This window comes from Engystomops pustulosus, chromosome 5, assembly GCF_040894005.1.
Source record: "Engystomops pustulosus chromosome 5, aEngPut4.maternal, whole genome shotgun sequence".
NCBI classification, from domain to species: Eukaryota; Metazoa; Chordata; class Amphibia; order Anura; family Leptodactylidae; genus Engystomops; species Engystomops pustulosus.
Genome location: NC_092415.1, coordinates 43,072,658 through 43,094,813, shown reverse-complemented (window position 1 = coordinate 43,094,813; position 22,156 = coordinate 43,072,658). Strand labels below are relative to the sequence as shown.

The window sequence follows — 22,156 nt, the reverse complement described above, 5'->3', positions numbered from 1 at the left end:
ATCTCATATCTTAGATCACATTCACATATCTTATAATAAACCACCTGCCTAATGCAGAGAAACCACCTAATTTCAATGCATATCCGGCGTGGCATCAGTGAACAGGTGGACATGCCAGATGGGTGGAAACAGTGCCGGCCTCTGTAAACCGGTTCTCTCCTCTCACTGGGGGAACGCCGGAGAGGCTAAGTATAAGTTTTAGGGTTCACAGCCCCCAGGTCAGCTATATAGATTTTTTCTTAACACCCGGACAATCCCTTTACCACAGCTCTGTATGCCAAAGTATGAAAAAGTTATCAGCATCAGAATATGGCAAAACAAATTTTTTTTATGTACAAAAGGTTTTCATTTAATAAAGAGCTATTAAAACTTATATACATTTGGTATCCCTGTGATACCAGAGAATAAAGGAGAGGGGTGATTTAGAATACACAAAAAAAAAGTTGTAAAAAACAGCCAAAAAGAAATTGGCGCAAACTCTTTTTGTCAATTTCACTGCATTTCATATTTTTTCCCCTGCTTCCCAGTACATGACATGGAATATTAAAGGAAACCTAACACTTCGGATAGGGCTTCTAAGCAGCATGTGCCGTGCACCAGCTCAGGGTGAGCTGGTGCCGGCACTTATATTCGTTATGAACTAGCTTCCCCACACCGTGGTCCGCGCTCGACGCACCATGCGTGCGACCGTGCGTGCACCTGAATAGGAAGTGGTAGCGCGCATGGTGCGCCGAGTGCGGACCACGGTGTGGGGAAGCTAGTTCAGATATAAAGATTAATAAAGTGTTAAACCTCTTTAAAAACGTTTAAAAACATAACGGATATAAGCGCCGGCACCAGCTCACCCTGAGCTGGTGTACGGCATGTGCTGCTTATAAGCCCTATCCGAAGTGGTAGGTTTTCTTTAAATACTGACACTAGGATGCCCTCATCAAGCTCTGTACAAAGAGAAATTAAAAAGTTATGGATTTGTAGAGGACGAAAGCAAAAAATGAAAACGCAAAAATGAAATAAGGAATTGGCAGGAATGGTTAAGGGTAACATTAAGCCAATGCTATACTATACTGCACAGTATAGTATAGAACAGCACTGCACAGTATAGTATAGCACATTATAGTATAGCACAGCACTGAACATTATAGTAAAGCACAGCACAGCACTGCACAGTATAGTATAGCACAGCACTGCACAGTATACTATAGCACTGAACAGTATAGTATAGTATCACACTGCACAGTATAGATTAGTATAGCACAGCACTGCACAGTATAGCACAGTATACTATAGCACAGCACTACACAGTATAGTATAGCACTGCACAGTATAGTATAATATAGCACAGAGCTGCACAGTATAGTATAGCACTACACAGTATAGTATAGTACTGCACAGTATAGTATAGCACTGCACAGTATAGTATAGCACTGCACTGCACAGTATAGAACAGCACTGCACAGTATAGTATAGCACAGCACAGCACTGAACAGTATAGCACAGCACTGCACAGTATAGTATAGAAAAGCACAGGATAGTATAGTATAGCACAGCACTGCACAGTATACTATAGCACTGAACAGTATAGTATAGTACTGCACAGTATAGTATCACACTGCACAGTATAGATTAGTATAGCACAGCACTGCACAGTATAGCACAGTATACTATAGCACAGCACAGTATAGCACAGCACTACACAGTATAGTATAGCACTGCACAGTATAGTATCACACTGCACAGTATAGATTAGTATAGCACAGCACTGCACAGTATAGCACAGTATACTATAGCACAGCACAGTATAGCACAGCACTAAACAGTATAGTATAGCACTACACAGTATAGTATAGTACTGCACAGTATAGTATAGCACTGCACAGTATAGTATAGCACTGCACTGCACAGTATAGAACAGCACTGCACAGTATAGTATAGCACAGCACAGCACTGAACAGTATAGCACAGCACTGCACAGTATAGTATAGCCCAGTATAGTATAGCACAGCACTGCACATTATAGTATAGCACAGTATAGTATAGCACTACACAGTATATTATAGTACTGCACAGTATAGTATAGCACTGCACAGTATAGTATAGCACTGCACTGCACAGTATAGCACAGCACTGCACAGTATAGAACAGCACTGCACAGTATAGTATAGCACAGCACTGCACAGTATAGTATGGCACAGCACTGCACAGTATAGTATAGCACAGTATAGTATAGCACAGCACTGCACAGTATAGTATATCACAGTATAGTATAGCACAGCACTACACAGTATAGCACAGCACTGCGCAGTATAGTATAGCACATTATAGTATAGCACAGCACTGAACATTATAGTAAAGCCCAGCACTACACAGTATAGTATAGCACAGTATAGTATAGCACAGCACTGCACATTATAGTATAGCACAGCACTGCACAGTACAGTATAGCACAGCACTGCACTGTACAGTATAGCACAGCACTACACACTATAGTATAGCACAGTATAGCACAGCACTGCACATTATAGTAAAGCACAGCACTACACAGTATAGCACGTTATAGTATAGCACAGCACTGCACGTTATAGTATAGCACAGCACTGCACAGTACAGTATAGCACAGCACTACACAGTATAGTATAGCACAGCACAGTATAGTAGAGCACAGTATCGTATAGCACAGCACTGCACATTATAGTAAAGCACAGCACAGCACTACACAGTATAGTATAGCACAGTATAGTATAGCACAGCACTGCACATTATAGTAAAGCACAGCACAGCACTACACAGTATAGCAGTGATGGCGAACCTTTTAGAGAGCGAGTGCCCAAAATGAGACCTAAAACACACAAGCTTTTCCCAAAGTGCCAACACGGCAATTGAGGCAGTAACAAACTTATTGCTACCAGAATCTTTGAGCTCCAATCCGACCCTGTCCACATCTTCTCACTCTTCAGACAGGACCAAGCAGCACAGGATGGGTCACTACTTGGACTGCCTGAGACTGCAGGAAGGTGTCATGTCAGGCAAACTATGTGCCTGGGAGACAGCCCGAGTGCCCACAGAGAGGCCTCCGAGTGCCATCTCCGGCACCAGTGCCATAGGTTCGCCACCACTGCAGTATAGTATAGCACAGCACTGCACAGTATAGTATAGCACAGTATAGTATAGCACTGCACAGTATAGTATAGCACAGCACTGCGCAGTATAGTATAGCACAGTATAGTATAGCACAGCACTGAACATTATAGTAAAGCAATGCACTGCACAGTATAGTATAGCACAGCACAGTATAGTATAGTATAGCACAGCACTGCACAGTATAGTATGGCACAGCACTGCACAGTATAGTATAGCACAGTATAGTATAGCACAGCACTGCACAGTATAGTATATCACAGTATAGTATAGCACAGCACTACACAGTATAGCACAGCACTGCGCAGTATAGTATAGCACATTATAGTATAGCACAGCACTGAACATTATAGTAAAGCCCAGCACTACACAGTATAGTATAGCACAGTATAGTATAGCACAGCACTGCACAGTACAGTATAGCACAGCACTGCACTGTACAGTATAGCACAGCACTACACACTATAGTATAGCACAGTATAGCACAGCACTGCACATTATAGTAAAGCACAGCACTACACAGTATAGCACGTTATAGTATAGCACAGCACTGCACGTTATAGTATAGCACAGCACTGCACAGTACAGTATAGCACAGCACTACACAGTATAGTATAGCACAGCACAGTATAGTAGAGCACAGTATCGTATAGCACAGCACTGCACATTATAGTAAAGCACAGCACAGCACTACACAGTATAGTATAGCACAGTATAGTATAGCACAGCACTGCACATTATAGTAAAGCACAGCACAGCACTACACAGTATAGCAGTGATGGCGAACCTTTTAGAGAGCGAGTGCCCAAAATGAGACCTAAAACACACAAGCTTTTCCCAAAGTGCCAACACGGCAATTGAGGCAGTAACAAACTTATTGCTACCAGAATCTTTAAGCTCCAATCCGACCCTGTCCACATCTTCTCACTCTTCAGACAGGACCAAGCAGCACAGGATGGGTCACTACTTGGACTGCCTGAGACTGCAGGAAGGTGTCATGTCAGGCAAACTATGTGCCTGGGAGACAGCCCGAGTGCCCACAGAGAGGCCTCCGAGTGCCATCTCCGGCACCAGTGCCATAGGTTCGCCACCACTGCAGTATAGTATAGCACAGCACTGCACAGTATAGTATAGCACAGTATAGTATAGCACTGCACAGTATAGTATAGCACAGCACTGCGCAGTATAGTATAGCACAGTATAGTATAGCACAGCACTGAACATTATAGTAAAGCAATGCACTGCACAGTATAGTATAGCACAGCACTGCACAGTATAGTATAGCACAGCACAGTATAGTATAGCACAGCACTGCACATTATAGTAAAGCACTGCACTGCACAGTATAGTATAGCACAGCACTGTGCAGTATAGTATAGCACAGTATAGTATAGCACAGTACCGCACAGTATAGTATAGCACAGTATCGTATAGCACAGCACTGCACATTATAGTAAAGCACAGCACAGCACTACACAGTATAGTATAGCACAGCACTGCACAGTATAGTATAGCACAGTATAGTATAGCACAGCACTGCACATTATAGTAAAGCACAGCACAGCACTACACAGTATAGTATAGCACAGCACTGCACAGTATAGTATAGCACAGTATAGTATAGCACAGCACATTATAGTAAAGCACTGCACTGCACAGTATAGTATAGCACAGCACTGCGCAGTATAGTATAGCACAGTATAGTATAGCACAGCACTGCACAGTATAGTATAGCACAGCACTGCACACTATAGTAAAGCACTGCACTGCACAGTATAGTATAGCACAGCACTGCGCAGTATAGTATAGCACAGTATAGTATAGCACAGCACTGCACATTATAGTATAGCACAGCACTGCACATTATAGTAAAGCACTGCACTGCACAGTATAGTATAGCACAGCACTGCGCAGTATAGTATAGCACAGTATAGTATAGCACAGCACTGCACAGTATAGTACAGCACAGCACTGCACATTATAGTAAAGCACTGCACTGCACAGTATAGTATAGCACAGCACTGCACAGTATAGTACAGCACAGCACTGCACAGTATAGTATAGCACAGCACTGCACATTATAGTAAAGCACTGCACAGTATAGTATAGCACAGCACTACACAGTATAGTATAGCACAACACTGCACATTATAGTAAAGCACTGCACTGCACAGTATAGTATAGCACAGCACTACACAGTATAGTATAGCACAGTATAGTATAGCACAGCACTGCACATTATAGTAAAGCACTGCACTACACAGTATAGCACAGCACTGCACAGTATAGTATAGCACAGCACTGCACATTATAGTAAAGCACTGTATAGTATAGTATAGCACAGAACTGCACAGTATAGTATAGCACAGCACTGCACATTATAGTAAAGCACTGCACAGTATAGTATAGCACAGCACTACACAGTATAGTATAGCACAGCACTGCACATTATAGTAAAGCACTGCACTACACAGTATAGTATAGCACAGCACTGCACAGTATAGTATAGCACAGCACTGCACATTATAGTAAAGCACTGCACTACACAGTATAGTATAGCACAGCACTGCACAGTATAGTACAGCACTGCACATTATAGTAAAGCACTGCACAGTATAGTATAGCACAGCACAGTATAGCACAGCACTGCACATTATAGTAAAGCACTGCACTACACAGTATAGTATAGCACAGCACTGCGCAGTATAGTATAGTATAGCACAGCACTGCACATTACAGTAAAGCACAGCACAGCACTACACAGTATAGTATAGCACAGCACAGTATAGTATAGCACAGCACTGCACATTATAGTAAAGCACTGCACAGTATAGTATAGCACAGCACTGCACATTATAGTAAAGCACTGCACTACACAGTATAGTATAGCACAGCACTGCACATTATAGTAAAGCACTGCACTGCACAGTATAGTATAGCACAGCACTGCGCAGTATAGTATAGTATAGCACAGCACTGCACATTATAGTAAAGCGCTGCACTGCACTGCTCAGTATAGTATAGTATAGCACAGCACTGCGCAGTGCACTTCTATCTATCGCCGCTTCCGTGTACCATGTGACGATCACGTGATGTGATGTTCTGACGTCAGAAGGTCCTTACCGGAAAGTGGAGTTTGCAGCTACTCACTGGAATCCGCTATGGCGCTGTCATTCCTCCCTCGTGTAGAGCACTTGTCCTCCCGGGTGATCCGTGTGCTGGGCTGTAATCCGGGGCCCATGACGTTACAGGGCACCAACACTTACCTGGTGGGCACCGGCCAGAGGTCAGTACTGCAGGACGGGTATTGGTATGTTCATCATAGCGCCTCTAGTGGTGGTATGTAGTAAGACGAGATGCATGGAGCACATACATTACATAGCTATAGGTGCACACATTGCCAGCGGCTGTATATAATCTGTAGACTGAAGAGACTACAGGGCCACCTGCACCATCAGTGAGGACACATCATAGACATTCACTGACCTTTCTGCTATGCTTGAGTTTGCCCCAATATGGTTAATTAAATTTTTTTATTTCCTATAAAATAGACTTTTTTATGTTTTGCTGTGTATATAGGAGGATTCTCATAGACACGGGAGAGCCGGCGGTACCAGAATACATCAACAATCTGAAGCAAGTGCTGAGTGACTCCAGCGCTGCCATCCAGGAGATAATCGTCACCCACTGGCACCACGACCACTCCGGGGGCATCACTGATATATGCAGAGATATCACCAAGGGTAGGGATGTAAGGTTTATTATAGCAGGAATATTCATGCACTATGTATACACACCGGGTTCCTCCATGTCTATAGAGCTCATGGTTTCTCTTAAGGATAAACACTGACCAGTGTCCGGTATTTGTTGTTATACATGATTGTACTATGTAAACCAAATATTCGGTATATGGATGGCCCACAATTAGGAGATGTGATGCCTCTGTTCATAACATAGGGGCAAAATATATGGCTGGCGAGTTTTATAGTTATATATGATGCAAGGAACCCCATCTTCCATATAGAACAGCAGTGCTCAAGATTACAACAGGAAAGCAGGGACTTCTTGTATTGTATATCAATATGATGCTTGGAGTCCCGTCCTCTGCACTGTAATCAGAGTAAGGTGCCTCCTTCTCTAATACTTTGGCTACTAGCATCCGACCTCCATCCAAAGTTCACATTTGCGTTAGGGCTTCTGTTATGAACTCATATTTACTTTTGTAAACTTTTTACAACAGTTTATTACTTTCAGTGAATTGAAACTAAAGTATAAGTTCAATTGATGGATACCTATGGAAACAGGACCCACATTTTCGTTTATTTGTTATGATCCATTGTTTATCATAATTTTTTTTTATTCATTTTAATTTACTATTCCTTTACTTTTGTAATGTATTTAAAGGAAATGTACCATAAAAATCCATCATGATAAACCAGGGACACTTACTCATAGACTCATGACTGTGGTAATCTTATATTTGTTATCAATGGCCTCCTTCCTTCTAAAATCATCTTTTACAATTATGCTAATGAACCTGAATGGCTGCCCTAGCCCCCATATGATTTGGCTTTACTTGCTGTTACACTGTCTCAACTACCCCCCGCAGGAAGTGCTCACTGACTACACAAGTGCTGAGGGAGCAGGGCAAAGGTGAGACCGTGTAAGAGTCTGTAAAGCCAGATTGTAGAAGGGCTAGGGTAGCCTTTCAGGCTCATTGGCATCATTGTAAAAGTTGATTTTAGAAGAAAAGCGCCCATGGATAACAAATAAAAGAGGATTACCACAGTCACAGTTCGTGAATCTATGAGTAAGTGCCCCTGGGTTATCATCTGCTATCATTATGTTTAATAAATAAAAAGCAAGCTGAAGTGACTCACTGATGGGAAAACTGAAAAATAGTCAGGGACTAAGATAGAACTTTTTATTATAACATGGATAAGATTCATGTACATACAAGTGGAAGCCTTGTTATATATATTTTTGCTTTTTACCTTGCTCTAGGCTCAGACTTTTGTATCCGCAAACTTCCCCGCAACCCTCATAAAGAGGAGGTCATCGGGACAGGAGAGCAAAAGTACAACTACCTGAAAGATGGAGATGTGATAACAACAGAGGGAGCAACCCTGAAGTGAGTAGATAGACAACACAAATACAACAATCATAGTCTCCATGTCTGTACTCGCTCTACTCAGTACTTCTAGGGTGTTTTACTACCAAAAGGAATTTTTAACCTACATATAATATTCCTTGTATAAAAGTCGTTCTCTATTAGCAACTTGTGACCTAGGAGAGGTAATAAGCAATACATTGGGTTCTCACTGTGTGAGTAACCATAGATCATGAGACCGGAGTTATGTAACTGCCCGCTGGTCGAGACCTTGCGAAGCTTTACACTTTATTTGGCCCCTAACTACTTAATAATTAGTAATGCCAACTCTATTGTACAATCTAGGAGGTGCTGGATGAAGTTCTTTATGTGAAACCTATTTATCTCTTATTATTTGCCACCAGCTACTATTCTTTTCTGGTATTGCATCTGTATTTCCCATCCGCCTGAAGGAACAGGTTAAAGATATCAGTGTGGACATTATAATGGTATACAATGTTAATTCTTCTCTGCGCCTATTGGTTAGAAGACTTGATTTCCCCAGCACCACGACGGCACCAACCAGAGAGAGGGATCCGCCCCCAGGGACAGGAAACCTGAGCTTAAAAACCGCACTCCTCCTATCCTGCCTCAGTGGTTTCCTGTCCCTGGAAGGGACCCGAGCTTCTCTGGTTTATTATTTTTTGGAACCGCTGGTTGGCGGTTCATATATTACTTACCTGCGGAGGCCTCCATCCAGGGAGTTGCACCCGCGGTCGGCCGACTTCTCCGGGGACCAGGCGCGCGCACGCAGAGCGCTTCTTCAAACTTGGTCCGGCGCATGGCAGAGAGCGCGACCGGAAGTAAGAAGTACTTCCGGTTTGCGGGGCCGTGTTTCCCTGACACGCCGCCAAGATCCAGGAGGAGCCCAGGGATTTTAGTTTCCCTCCTTGGGTGAGTTGTTTATTATAATATAGTAGTTTTTCACTATTTCTGGGACTCTTTTAGAGTAAGAAAACTCAAAAGAGTCAAAGCGGCACCGGAAGGGGGGGCGGAGCCTATTTTCATAAAAAGACCGGGCTTTCAGGTGAATGGCGCTCTAACACTCTTTCAGCATGGCAGAAAGACGTGATGCTCCTGAGCCCTTGAGGACCCCGACTCCGGTAATTCAGGGTGGTGTGTTCTTAGGGACTTCTTTTCGGTGGTTTTCTGACACTAATACCAATTTTCTAAAAAAACTATTTTTAGGGAGAAGAGGTCCCCAAAAAAGCTACCAAAAAAACCCATCACAGGGATTGTAAAATCTGTAGTCGAAAGTTGCCTACAAACTATGAGAAAAGTACTTGCTCCGCATGCATTGCAAAGATTGTGGCAGAAGAATCCTCTTCTTGGCTGGAATCCTTGCGGTCTGTCATTAGAGAAGAAGTGCAGGTGTCAGTTAAAAATATTATTGACCAACAACCTACCTTTATAGAAAAAGACCTTCCGGGACCCTCCTCGGCTACTCCCATGGAAACATTATCCGTATCAGAGGAGGAGGGAGAAATGGGGGATGTCTCTCCAGTCTCAGAAGAGGAACTGTCGGGACGTCCTTTATTCTTAGCGGAAGATACGGAAGGGCTATTGAGGATGGTTAGATCCTCCATGGACATAGAGGAGAAAAAACCTCATAAATCAATACAAGACATAATGTTTGAGGGACTGTCGGAAAGGAAAAGGCGTACCTTTCCAATCCATGATACCATACGTTCCCTGATCACTAAAGAATGGCAAAACCCCGATAAAAAGTCCTATATCCCTAGGGCGATTAAGAGAAAATACCCCTTTGAGGAAAACGACACGTCAGCCTGGGGCCTTCCACCAAAAGTGGATGCTTCTATTATTAAAATCTCCCGTGGCGCCTCCTTACCCTTTGAGGATATCAATGCCCTGAAAGACCCCATGGATAGAAAGGCAGAGGGTTTTCTCAAGAAATCATGGGAGTATGCGACCACTTCCTTCAGACCAGCAGTAGCGGCAACCTGTGTGGCTCGCTCACTCCTGTTATGGTTAGACCAGCTGGGGGGGGATATCCAGAATAAAGTCCCTAGAGAATCCCTAAAGACCTCAATAGCAGGTATTCAAAAAGGGGCGGTTCTACTGGCCGATGCTTCAGTAGATATACTAAGGCTTTCAGCTAGATCCGCAGCCTTGTCTAACTCAGCCAGAAGGGCGTTATGGTTAAAAAATTGGTCAGGGGATATAGCCTCTAGAGGTAAACTATGCAGCATCCCCTGTGACGGAAATTTCTTATTTGGTCCCATCCTGGACGATTTGTTAGAAAAAGCAGGTGACAAAAAGAAAGGTTTTCCTATTGCCTCTACTCCTAATAAACCGAGACCCTTTCGGTCCTTTCGTAGATCAAGGTACCAAAGGAGGGATAGAGAAAACAGACCAGGTCCATCCAGACCCATTCAGCCATCCAGGGGTTACTTGTTCAGCCAACAGCAGACGCAGTCTAGGCAGACCACTTCCCGGCCACAATGACGCGAGGCCCCAGGTGGGAGGAAGATTATCCCACTTCCTCCCCGCCTGGGAACACATTTCATGCAGTCAGTGGATTCTCAGTTCCATATCTCGGGGGATAAAGCTGGACTTCAAGAACTTTCCTCCTCAAAAATTCAGGATAACAAGAGTCCCATCAGGAGAGAAAGGCAACACGATGATGGCAGAAGTGACCGAATTACTCTCCAAAAAGGTACTGTGCCCAGTTCCAATAGAGGAAGAACGACTAGGGTTCTACTCAACACTATTCTGGGTAGAAAAACCAAGTGGCGCCTTAAGAACTATTATAAATCTAAAAGAGTTAAACAGTTTCTTACAGGTACCAAGCTTCAAAATGGAAACACTAAAATCAGCGGTAAATCTGCTATATCCGGGATGTTTTATGGCGTCAATCGACCTTACAGACGCCTATTACCATGTACCTATTCACCCGGATTATCAGAAGTACCTAAGGTTTGCGATTCAGTTAGGTCCAAAAATAGGACATTTCCAATACAGAGCCATCCCTTTTGGTATTGCTATCGCACCAAGGGTTTTTACAAAAATTATTTCAGAAATGTCAGCCTTCATCAGACTAGATCAGGGGATCTTCATACCTTACCTAGACGATTTTCTTCTGGTGGGGCCTTCAGAAGAAGCAGTGAAAAAACAAGTAATCAGAGTTCGGAAAATTCTAGTTTCTCTGGGTTGGTTAGTCAACATAGAAAAATCAGAAATGGTCCCATCCCAACAGAAGCTCTTTCTGGGGCTTCTCCTAGACTCAAATTACCAGAAGACCTTTCTTCCCCGGGAGAAACAAGAAAGAATAAGAGAAAGTATAATCAATATAAAAAGGTCCTCACGTACAACCATCAGGAAAGGTATGTCTCTGCTAGGAAGTCTAGTGGCCACCATTCCCGCAGTTCCCTGGGCTCAATTTCACATAAGAACCTTACAGTATTTTCTTCTTCAAGTTTGGGACAAAAATCCCTCTTCCTTAGACAAAGAGATACATATACCAGAGTTAGTAAAGGAATCTCTAAATTGGTGGTTGAATCGTATAAATTTAGAAAAAGGTCTCCCCTGGGTTTTAACTCCAGAAAGAATCATTACAACAGACGCAAGCCCATGGGGTTGGGGTGCACACTTGGAAGGCAGAATATTTCAGGGCCAGTGGAGCGCTCAGGAAGAACTTCTTTCATCAAACGGCAAAGAATTACTAGCCATTTTAAAGGGGCTGGAAGCAGCTCTACCTTTCCTGAGAGACAAAAACATTGTAGTAAGATCAGACAATACCTCTGCAGTAGCATATATAAACAAGCAAGGGGGTACAAAGGGTCCACACCTCATGCAGATAACCTCTCACATATTTCAGCTGGCAGAGTCACACCTAGCGTCATTGAAGTCGGTATACATAAAAGGGGCAGAAAATACCCAAGCAGACTTCTTAAGCCGCAACATCATCCGTCAGGGAGAATGGGTTCTCAATGGGAAAATCTTCAACCTGATAACCAAAAGGTGGGGGGTCCCGGAAATAGACCTTTTTGCCAACAGAGAAAATCGAAGGGTGAAACATTTTTTCTCCATAGATTACAGGGATCATCCATTAGCAATAGATGCCTTCTCCCAAAAGTGGGGGGACTTTCGCCTGTTATACGCTTTTCCCCCCATGATCCTAATTCCCAGAACTCTGGGGAAGATAAAGCGGGAAAGGGCAAAAGTCATCCTCATCGCCCCCTTTTGGCCTCGCCGTGCTTGGTTTTCAAGTCTGAGAGACATGTCAATAGCGGACCCATGGGTTCTGCCAGAATGGAAAGACTTATTATACCAGGGCCCTATTTATCATCCGGAGGTGAGGGGACTTCATCTTACGGCATGGCTATTGAGAGGTTGAAAGAAAGGGTCTGTCAGGTCAAGTCATTTCGACCCTCCAAAAAAGTAGAAAGCCCATCACTTACAGGATTTATTTAAGAACTTGGAAGGCTTTCTTTAGGTTTATGGGTCAGAGACCAATTGATATGTATAATCCAGATTTTAATAACATTCTGGGGTTTTTACAACTAGGCCTAGAAAAGGGTCTGAAACCATCTACACTGAAAGTCCAGGTGTCGGCCCTTGCAGCTCTATTCGACCAGGATATAGCCAACCATCCATGGGTGGCTAGATTTATTAAGGCTTCCATAAGACTTTGCCCTACCACTAGGTCAAGCTTTCCGCCTTGGGATTTATCCTTGGTATTAAAGGCACTATCAGGTCCTCCCTTTGAACCCTTAGAAGATCTCTCTCTAAAACTACTTACCTTTAAGGTTGTATTTTTAGTAGCCATTACTTCTGCTAGGAGGGTAAGTGAGATTGCTGCACTATCTCGTAGGCCTCCATACTTTACCTTATTTCCCGATAAGATTGTATTGAGACCCGACCCTAAGTTCCTTCCGAAGGTAGTCTCGGACTTCCATAGGTCTCAGGATATAGTTCTGCCCTCCTTTTGCTCTGAACCTAAGTCAGATAGGGAAAAGTCCTTCCATAATCTGGACGTCAGGCGTGGTGTACTTCAATATTTGGAAAGTTCAGAATTGTTCCGTAGGACAGATAGTCTGTTTGTTCTCTTTTCAGGGAAGAACAAGGGGACAAATGCATCATCAACGACTATCGCTAGATGGATCAGGGCTACCATCCAGTTAGCTTATGAAATAGCCGGAAAATCTATTCCAGAAAATATTCATGCCCACTCCACCAGAGCTCTGGCAACATCATGGGCAGAGTTCAGACATGCCTCATTAGAGCAAATATGTCAAGCTGCATGTTGGTCTACCCCCCACACCTTCTTTAAACACTATAGGTTGGATGTGGCGGGTTCTCTCGACCTTTCCTTCGGGAGGAAGGTTCTCTCCTCTATTATCCCTCCCTAAAGTTTTCTTCTCTGAAAATCTCTCTGGTTGGTGCCGTCGTGGTGCTGGGGAAAACAGAAGTTACTTACCGGTAATGATGTTTCCTCGTACCACGACGGCACCTGGTATATTCCCACCCGGGTGTCATTCTTACCTTTTCTTGGTGTCGGTCAATTGGGTGTCGCAAAAAAAAAAAAAAAAAATATATATATATATATATATGTGTGTGTAATTGTCATGTACATATGTGTATATACCCGCATACTACGCATGCATGAAAAAAATTTTTCTGATGTATTAATGATGAATCTCTTCCAAGTCTCTGTAACCCACTGAGGCAGGATAGGAGGAGTGCGGTTTTTAAGCTCAGGTTTCCTGTCCCTGGGGGCGGATCCCTCTCTCTGGTTGGTGCCGTCGTGGTACGAGGAAACATCATTACCGGTAAGTAACTTCTGTTTTCCACTCGGAGCGGGAGGTAAAAAATATCCCCTTTGGCTGGATTCCAAATCAGTCTTGAGCTTTCCATTGCTATACAAGGCCTGCGGAGAGTAGCAGCCATCTTCTCCGAGATCCCTACACCACACATACATCAGGAGTGCCCCAACCTCCATCATACTGCGGCCTCCCGCTCTTCTTGTATCCCCTTGCTGTCTCTGCCCGGCGTGGAAGAGGCCAGTTCACGTGTTCCAGGTTATCTGTAACCCGGCTAGCACTATACCACTCTCTAGCGACTCAGGTGCCAGGGGAATACAGCTGCCCCCTATGTCATGCCCCAGTGGGCGGACGCTGCAATGTGTGGAGCAATGAATGGAGCGACATGCGAGACCTATAACTAGTCCAGTTGTTATTGTACGACAATCCTTTTTAATCTTTTTTTTTTTTTTTTTTGAGGTTTTTTCAAAACTAGATACTTGTGTATATCTATCTAGTCTCTTTATTTTTATTTGAAACACAATGGGGCTCGTACTGTATTTCTGCTGCCTATTTTGTCTGAGATACATAAGAACATGTTTTTTGCTGCACATTTTTAAACTTTTTTTTTTATTGCAACATTTTAGGCGCATTTTAAAACATGTATGGAAGTATGGGTTAACTGCACTTTGATTTGTGCCAAAAAGTTGCTAAAAATAGGGAAATAAGAAGGTGCAAATCAGAGAAAACGCTACAACGATACATTGGGAACACTGCAACCGACACACACACAGGTAAACTTCTTACCTCCCAAAAAGGTGCAAAAAAAGAAGTAACAAGTAAATATAAAGATGCATTTTCTGTCATGGGGTAACATGCTTGATGCACGCAGTGGCCACTAGAGGGAGCTTGTTGCACATCCATTATGCATTGAACACAATGGACATCTACCAACATTTTCTCGGTGGTAGACTGTCCCATAACGCACCTCTAGGGCATGAGGGAGCCTCTTCTCTCTTCCTCCAGGCCTTTTAAAATATCAAATTAGCCCTCCTTTGAGACCTAATATATGCACCGCTTGTCATTAGTGTCAAATTTATCAAATGTTAAAAGTGGCCACCTGGATTGACTGCAGACATAGTTTGCATAAAGTAAATAGGAGAAGCACCTACAAGCTGCTAGCATGAAGACTTACAACCTGCAGATGACATGAAGACCAGTGGATCTACTAGTATGGACATATAAATCTGCAGGAAGCCTGACCAAAAATATTAGCTGAGTACAGTGGGACAGTATTAAGACTGGTGGGATGGCCCTGGCTCGCCACGTCCATTTTCAAATATGTGTTGTGTGTGTGTGTGGTGTAAAACCGACAAAAAGTCACTTAGTTTACTAGTCATGTGGCTGGAATTGTGGCTCTTCCATGCCTTGTGACGCTTCAGTCCTGATAACCATTGTACTATCCTTCTGTTATCTGGAAATCTTGATGATCACCAGTAAAGATAGAAATTGTATTGATTCTGCTTCTGTGTTATATCCAGGGTCCTCTTTACCCCCGGACATACAGATGATCACATGGCTCTGGTTTTAGTGGAAGAAAATGCCATTTTCTCCGGAGATTGTATCCTTGGAGAAGGAACTGCTGTGTTTGAGGATTTGTATGACTACATGAAGTCTTTACAAAAACTGCTTGACGTAAAGGCTGATAAAATTTACCCAGGTTAGTATATTAGTATTTTATGTTAGGAGGTAATTTTAGCTTTTGTTCTCTATCTTACAGCTAGGGTTAGAAGCTCGTCCTCTTCCCCTAGTGTTGCTACGTATGCCACATACTATATTACAACATATCAAGATGTTTCCTGTTACATAGGAAGGTCCTTAGAGATAACCCTATAACTTGTGAGATAAAGATTCGCAGACAACATTATGGTTGATCTCTAAAAATGTCCATCTGTGACAATAGGGACATATTGCTGCAAATGCCCACCGGTAACACCCGTGGTTGTTTCTGGCACCAATTGCAGGTGTGGACCCTGTAAATGGCTCTGGCAAAGCTGCTGGAGGCAATTAAATCCTGTCGGAGCGTGGGCTCCAGCTTATTGGATTTGATGACTGCCCCCTGTGAAGTCATCAGGGGGCGGCAATCGGTTACTATGACAGCCTTGGGTCATACAAAGACCTGAGGCTGTCTGATGTGTTAAATCCCCATATACTGTAGTACTAAGTAGCATCATTTTTATAACTCTACATTGCTGCTATCATGATGTTTGGTTATATACGTAGAGTTATAATAAAAGAATTCCTGAGCAACATTGTTCCTCAGGTAGTAAAACCTTTAAAACGGTGTCTTATTTATTACCCAATATCCATTATAATTTCTAACCTTCAGGTCATGGCCCTGTAGTCCAAGGTGCAAGAGACAAAATTCAGGAGTACATTTTGCATAGACAAGCTCGGGAACAACAAATTCTTCAAGTTTTACAAGAAAATTCTGGGAAATCGCTGACTGCCGCGGAACTGGTAAAGATTGTGTACAAGGTAAATAATCACATCTGTGTAATTTCCTAAAACTTCTGAACTGGAGGGAAAGGAAACTGTTTAGTACTTTGTCTTTCACTTTGGCTTTTACTAAGGTGAATCTGGCTGTGGATGGGAATAATAAGAATGGACACCGTTTAGGTGCCTGGGGGAATGTGGGATGTTAAAGGAAAGGGATTTATCTTGTTTCAACCACCAGGTGGAGCATTTGGCAGATAATTATGGAAAAAATGACTAAATCAGCAAAACTTCAGGCTGTATTGGATAAACCTTATAAGGGAAATAGTTGCACATATTTGTTTTGACCTGATAACAAAATGAATTAGGGTTTGTTTGTTTTTTTGCACTTTGTGTTCTTTGCATTATAGGTAATATATTACCAGGTATACTTTTGACTCCTTTAAAGCATCACTAAACTTTTAACTAAGCTACACAAAGAAATACTTCTCTCTTATGTTAGCAGTTTGTGTAAATCCTCCGCTGTCCTGTATCCACTGACAGCGAAAGATAAAAGGAACTGTATAGTCTAATCTCCTTAGAGAGCTGAATCAGCAAGTGAATATGCTCTAAATATCGTTAGCTTGCTTCCTATGTTGTGTACAGGATTTCCAGATACACTGCTCACTATAGGAGAAAGAAGAGAAAAAATATGCACAGAGAAGCTGCTTTACTTGTATTTCAGCGTTTACCATTTCACCTGATCTATTAATTTCTGCAACAAAAAAATATTCAGAGGTTTAGTTACAATTTAAATAAGAGGGTTTTTTTTTTATAATTGTAGAGCTTCTTCCATTTTTTGTTTTTTACAATTATTGGGGCTATTGAAAGCTTTTTTGGGGGGGTTTCTTGATTGAGCCCTAGTAACAGCGTTTAGCAATATGCTTTACAGCATCCTCACGGCCATAAGCAACAATACACTGAAAATTACTCATTGAGGTCTATAGATATTATGCTATGCATTCTCTGTGCGGATAAGAGGTGTAGATAGATGGTGACGTCATCTAATAATAGTAATGGAGACAATGATGATGTTTTCTATAGAGGTTATCATCTTCTATTGTAATCCTGTCTTATTGGCATTGTAAATAAAGTGTCTGCTGCACAGAAATTCCTTACAGAATTAGTAAGCATCAGGCTACATTCACACGATGTATGCCCGCCGTACCGTAGTACGGCGAGCATACATCGGCGCTGCGGAGAGGAGCAGGGGATGAGCGCTGCTCTCCCCCGCCCCTCTCCATAGGAAGTTACAGCGCACGGCGCCGTATCACGGGAAAAGATAGGACGCGTATACGTCCCCCATACATGTGTGTGAATGTAGCCTTAGTCTATGGAAAAAAATTCAAAATACTTAAAAATGATTGCATAAAAACCTGGTTTAGTATTGGGTAATTTTCTGGTGACACTTGTAACGTTGGTTGTTTGAGTTTCACATGTGGAATCTGTAAAGAAGAAAAACTTATGTTATGACTTTGTGTTTTTTACACAGAACACCTGCATTTTATTATTGAGCCACAATATATGTCTTCATAGTGTTTATTATTCCTACAGGATACTCCGGAGCATTTACATGCAGCTGCAGAGTTCAACCTAACTCATCATTTACACAAACTAAAGAGAGAAGGAAAAATAAGTAGGTTTCTGAATTCTATAGTGTATTGATGTCTGATTTGAGTGCAGCATAAAGTTCTTATTGTACTGTTTTGTTTGTCTATTTTTCATTATGTTTTTTGTACGTTTTTTCATATTAAAGTTTTATAGTTTTTTAACAGAGAAATAACAAAAATCTCACACATTAATATGTAGAGAAACCAAGACAAGAAAAATCTAAAACAGTAAGCGGGTGCTGACATGACTAATATAGTAATATAATATATACCGTATATACTCGAGTATAAGCCGACCCAAGTATAAGCCGAGGCCCCTAATTTTACCACAAAAACCTGGTAAAACCTATATTTTTTTTACTCGAGTATAAGCCGAGTTTGGGTTTTCAGCACATTTTCTTGTGCTGAAAAACTAGGCTTATACTCGAGTATATATGCCTAGAATATATGTTTTGTTTGTATATTTGGTGAAAAAATACATTTAAAAAATTAAATTGCATGTGAGATTATTATGTGAGTTATCAGGTAGCACACGGAGCCTTACTCATACCATAGCACATTTTCGGTTTGTTTCGCTGCCTTCTTTAAGCTATGTGCAAGGTGTCTTATAATATTTTCTTGTTGCTTTTGGAACTTGAAGATGCATTCAGCCCAAATCGCAATTACCTGTTGTAAAAAGACTCCTGGTAGGCTTCAAATTATGTATTTCCTTTGTTGGAGCTGTGGGCCCTTTATTAGCCTTATCCCCTCGTCGCTCTGGTACTCCCAGTTTCAGACCCTGCGTCTGAACACAAGTAGTAGGTTGTCCCCTTCCAGGTAGTAGGGGGTAACTTCCACTTACTTCCTGTGTTGTCCTTGAAGGCCACTTATTAGATAAAGCGGGTCCCATGACTCCCTAAAACTACATGTCAGATGCAGGGGTGAAACTGGAAGTACTGGAACAATGAAAAAATACTTTCTGTATCAATCCTTTATAGTTTTCTTGCTCGCTGCTTGCTGTCCTGCCATAGATGGCTTCTTTGCTTACATCCTGTAGATGGAAATCTGTCCATGGTCATGTGATGTGATGTCACACAGATGCACGAATTATTAATATCACACAGATCTGATTACTCCCTGAAAGAGAAGCTTTCTATAGAAGGACAACAAGCAGAGATCTAGAAAACCGTGAAGAATTGATACAGAAAGTCTATTGGAAAATTGTTTTAACTTTTCCTTACACAGACAATAATTATTTGCTGAAAGTGGACAACGCCTTTAGAGGACATCTACTATTAGATTCCCAGATAGACCTCCCTGTCCCTCCCCCTTTTGCACTAATGTGCTTTTAGTATAATTAGAAACAGCTGCATTTAGAAGAAATAAAGGTTTTTAAAATATTTAAATGAGTCTGAAGCTCTCTGCAGATCACCTCCGAGCTCTTCCGTCTTTTAATTTTTCATGATCTGCTCTTGCCTCCGACCCAACCTCTGCGCAGAGAGCCTGTGACGTCACCTGGCTTTCTAAAATCTTGTGTATACAATGTTGGCTGATAAGAACTGCGGCAAGGGGCGTAACTAGGAGAGGCTGGGCCCCATAGCAGATTTCTGCATGGGGGGGCCCCCCGTCCCCCCAAAAAATATATTTACATATTTAGGCTGCATTTACATCAACCTGATCGCGGCTCACCCCTGCCCTCTTCATAGAGAATAGAGCAAGTACTCGTTGTGCTCACCGTACCGAGCCCAGGCAACTATGAGGGAAGTATATAATGGCAAATTTGCTGCCAGATATACGTTCTTGTGAATGTACCCTTATACAGACATGTTTATACAATTACACACATTTATACACTGATATATACACACCTAATATACTTATATACACACACATAAAGTTCTACACTCGTATACTTGCACCCATATACATATAAGTATACACTGACCTGCGGGCCAGGAGAGAGGTGGGTGGACCAGGTTTAGGAGTGCGGTAGCCGGGACACACAGGGAGGGGCCTGTGGGCTCGATTCGGGTGGCTGTGGGTCCCCGGACCACTTCCTTCGGGGCCGTGGCAAAGCACTGCAGGGACACAGGGACCGTGCATCCCCGCGCCCCTTAACCTCACAGACCCGTAGTGGCCGTACTGGTAGATACGCCACTGACTGCAGCTGTGCAGCCAACATTGCATACGCAAAATTTGCAGAGACCCTCTGCTTGTAGTGTGGGCGGGAGGAGAGCAGTGAATAAATTGAAAGACGGACAAGCTCAGAGGTTATCTGCAGAGCCTCTGATGCATTTGTACATTTTAAAAACTTTTATTTCTTATAAATAGGAACGCCAACATTTATACTAAAATCACCGGACAGGAAGGCAAGTATAAATTATCTATCATCAGGGAATCAGCGGGTAGATGGCCTTTACATTTTATAATCTTTAGGGCGCATTTTCATCTATTTTATGGCAATTTTGAATCTTCCTATAGCAGAAGTACTTACTTGTATCCTTATTTCATTTCAGTACAAGAAGAGTCACCAAGTGTCAGATGGAAAAGTCAGTTATAAAAAGGCGCATAGGAAACCTGATCAAATCAACAGAATGTGAAATGAAATCACTAGGAATATCTTTCACCAATAACTTTATAGTGTCTGTATGCGGTAACACTATGCGTGATACTGCTGGTTGTACGGCTGCACCTCAGTTTTCTATTGTGCAGATGTAGTTCCTAAAACAGATGTAATTAGTACATTTTAATTGTACATTTTATAGGAATATTTTAGGAAGTATGTAAAAAAAAGTTTTCTCTGCTGAACGCCAAGATTGAGCAGCTACGTCCCTTTGGAATATTATTATCTCATCTCCAAAGGTCTGCCATGTTTTTTTTGCCAGAGATGAGCCCTACAAAGGACATGTCCAGATGGGACCAGCACTAAGGATTTATTGGACAGCTGACTGGAGCAGCGAGATAAATCAGAGCTATAATAAGATAGAAAATGCTCTAATTTATTGGGCACTCTGACCCATTTTCACAGTAAAGGAGCCATTGAGAAAAACAGAGCCCACACTAGCTGCGAATAAAGTTCATGTAAATTAGGCGGGTGCCATAGTACCATGCACAGTGGCAGGGACGAGACTCCCAGCATCATAGTGAAGTATGATGCAAGGAGTCCCTGTCTGCCAGTGAACAGCAGCACCAACACTATAAGCTCATTTGAGGACCAAGCCCTATTTTTCATAAAGGGCATATTTCATTGTATGTGGTAACAACTTTAGAAGACTTTAACAAATTCAGTTTTTTTTTTAATGACATATACAGACAGTCCCCGGGTTACATACAAGATAGGGTCTGTAGGTTTGTTCTTAAGTTGAATTTGTATGTAAGTCGGAACTGTATATTTTATCATTGTAATCCCAGCCAGAACTTTTTTGGTCTCTGTGAGAATTGGATTTTAAAAATGTTGGGTTGTCATAAGAATCAGGATTAACACTAAAGCTTCATTACAGACACCTGTGATAACTGTTACAGCTGATCAGTGTAGCCTAAAGCTAAAGTACAGTAAATTACCAACATCCAGAGGTCCGTTTGTAACTAGGGGAACGTCTGTACTTTATGTAAGTTAACAAATTGTATTTGTTACTATTTCCAGTTATTTATGAAAAAAGGGAACTACGTGAAACTTTTAAATAAACTTCCATATTTTTTTTAATTTTCTGTTTTTCAGAAACGGGTGGTAAATTTACTTCTGTTTTGTGTTTTCCATAAAACAAATGTGATTTTGTTTTAACACAATGTTAGAGAGGTAACACATTTAATAGCTTTTTTAAAAAAATTAATTGAATAAAATGTATTGAATAGATTTAATGTTGGGGTCCACTTTATTTCTATAGGAGCTTTGAAAATTCAGTTGGTAAAAAGAAAACCCACAAATCGCCCCATTTTAAAAACTTCTCCCATCTAATTATTCAAGCATGTAGGAAGCTTATTTACAG

General features: G+C 42.0%; 1 protein-coding gene across 1 annotated transcript; it reads left to right on the top strand.

Moving 5' to 3' along the window:
• The first annotated feature begins 6,207 nt into the window (after positions 1–6,207).
• On the top strand, positions 6,208–22,156 carry LACTB2 (lactamase beta 2). Its single transcript, XM_072151772.1, has 7 exons — positions 6,208–6,421; positions 6,715–6,878; positions 8,140–8,266; positions 15,588–15,766; positions 16,436–16,584; positions 18,136–18,217; positions 20,687–22,156. Exons 1-7 carry the CDS (start codon positions 6,297–6,299, stop codon positions 20,728–20,730), a joined length of 870 nt encoding a protein of 289 aa, XP_072007873.1. The 5' UTR covers positions 6,208–6,296; the 3' UTR covers positions 20,731–22,156.

Excerpts from the sequence above, each read along its gene's own strand:
- LACTB2 (XM_072151772.1), top strand. The coding sequence starts at position 6,297 with ATGGCGCTGTCATTCCTCCCTCGTGTAGAGCACTTGTCCTCCCGGGTG. Across the intron at positions 6,879-8,139 it reads ATGCAGAGATATCACCAAGG|GCTCAGACTTTTGTATCCGC; the intron begins GTAGGGATGTAA and ends ACCTTGCTCTAG. Across the intron at positions 8,267-15,587 it reads ACAGAGGGAGCAACCCTGAA|GGTCCTCTTTACCCCCGGAC; the intron begins GTGAGTAGATAG and ends TGTTATATCCAG.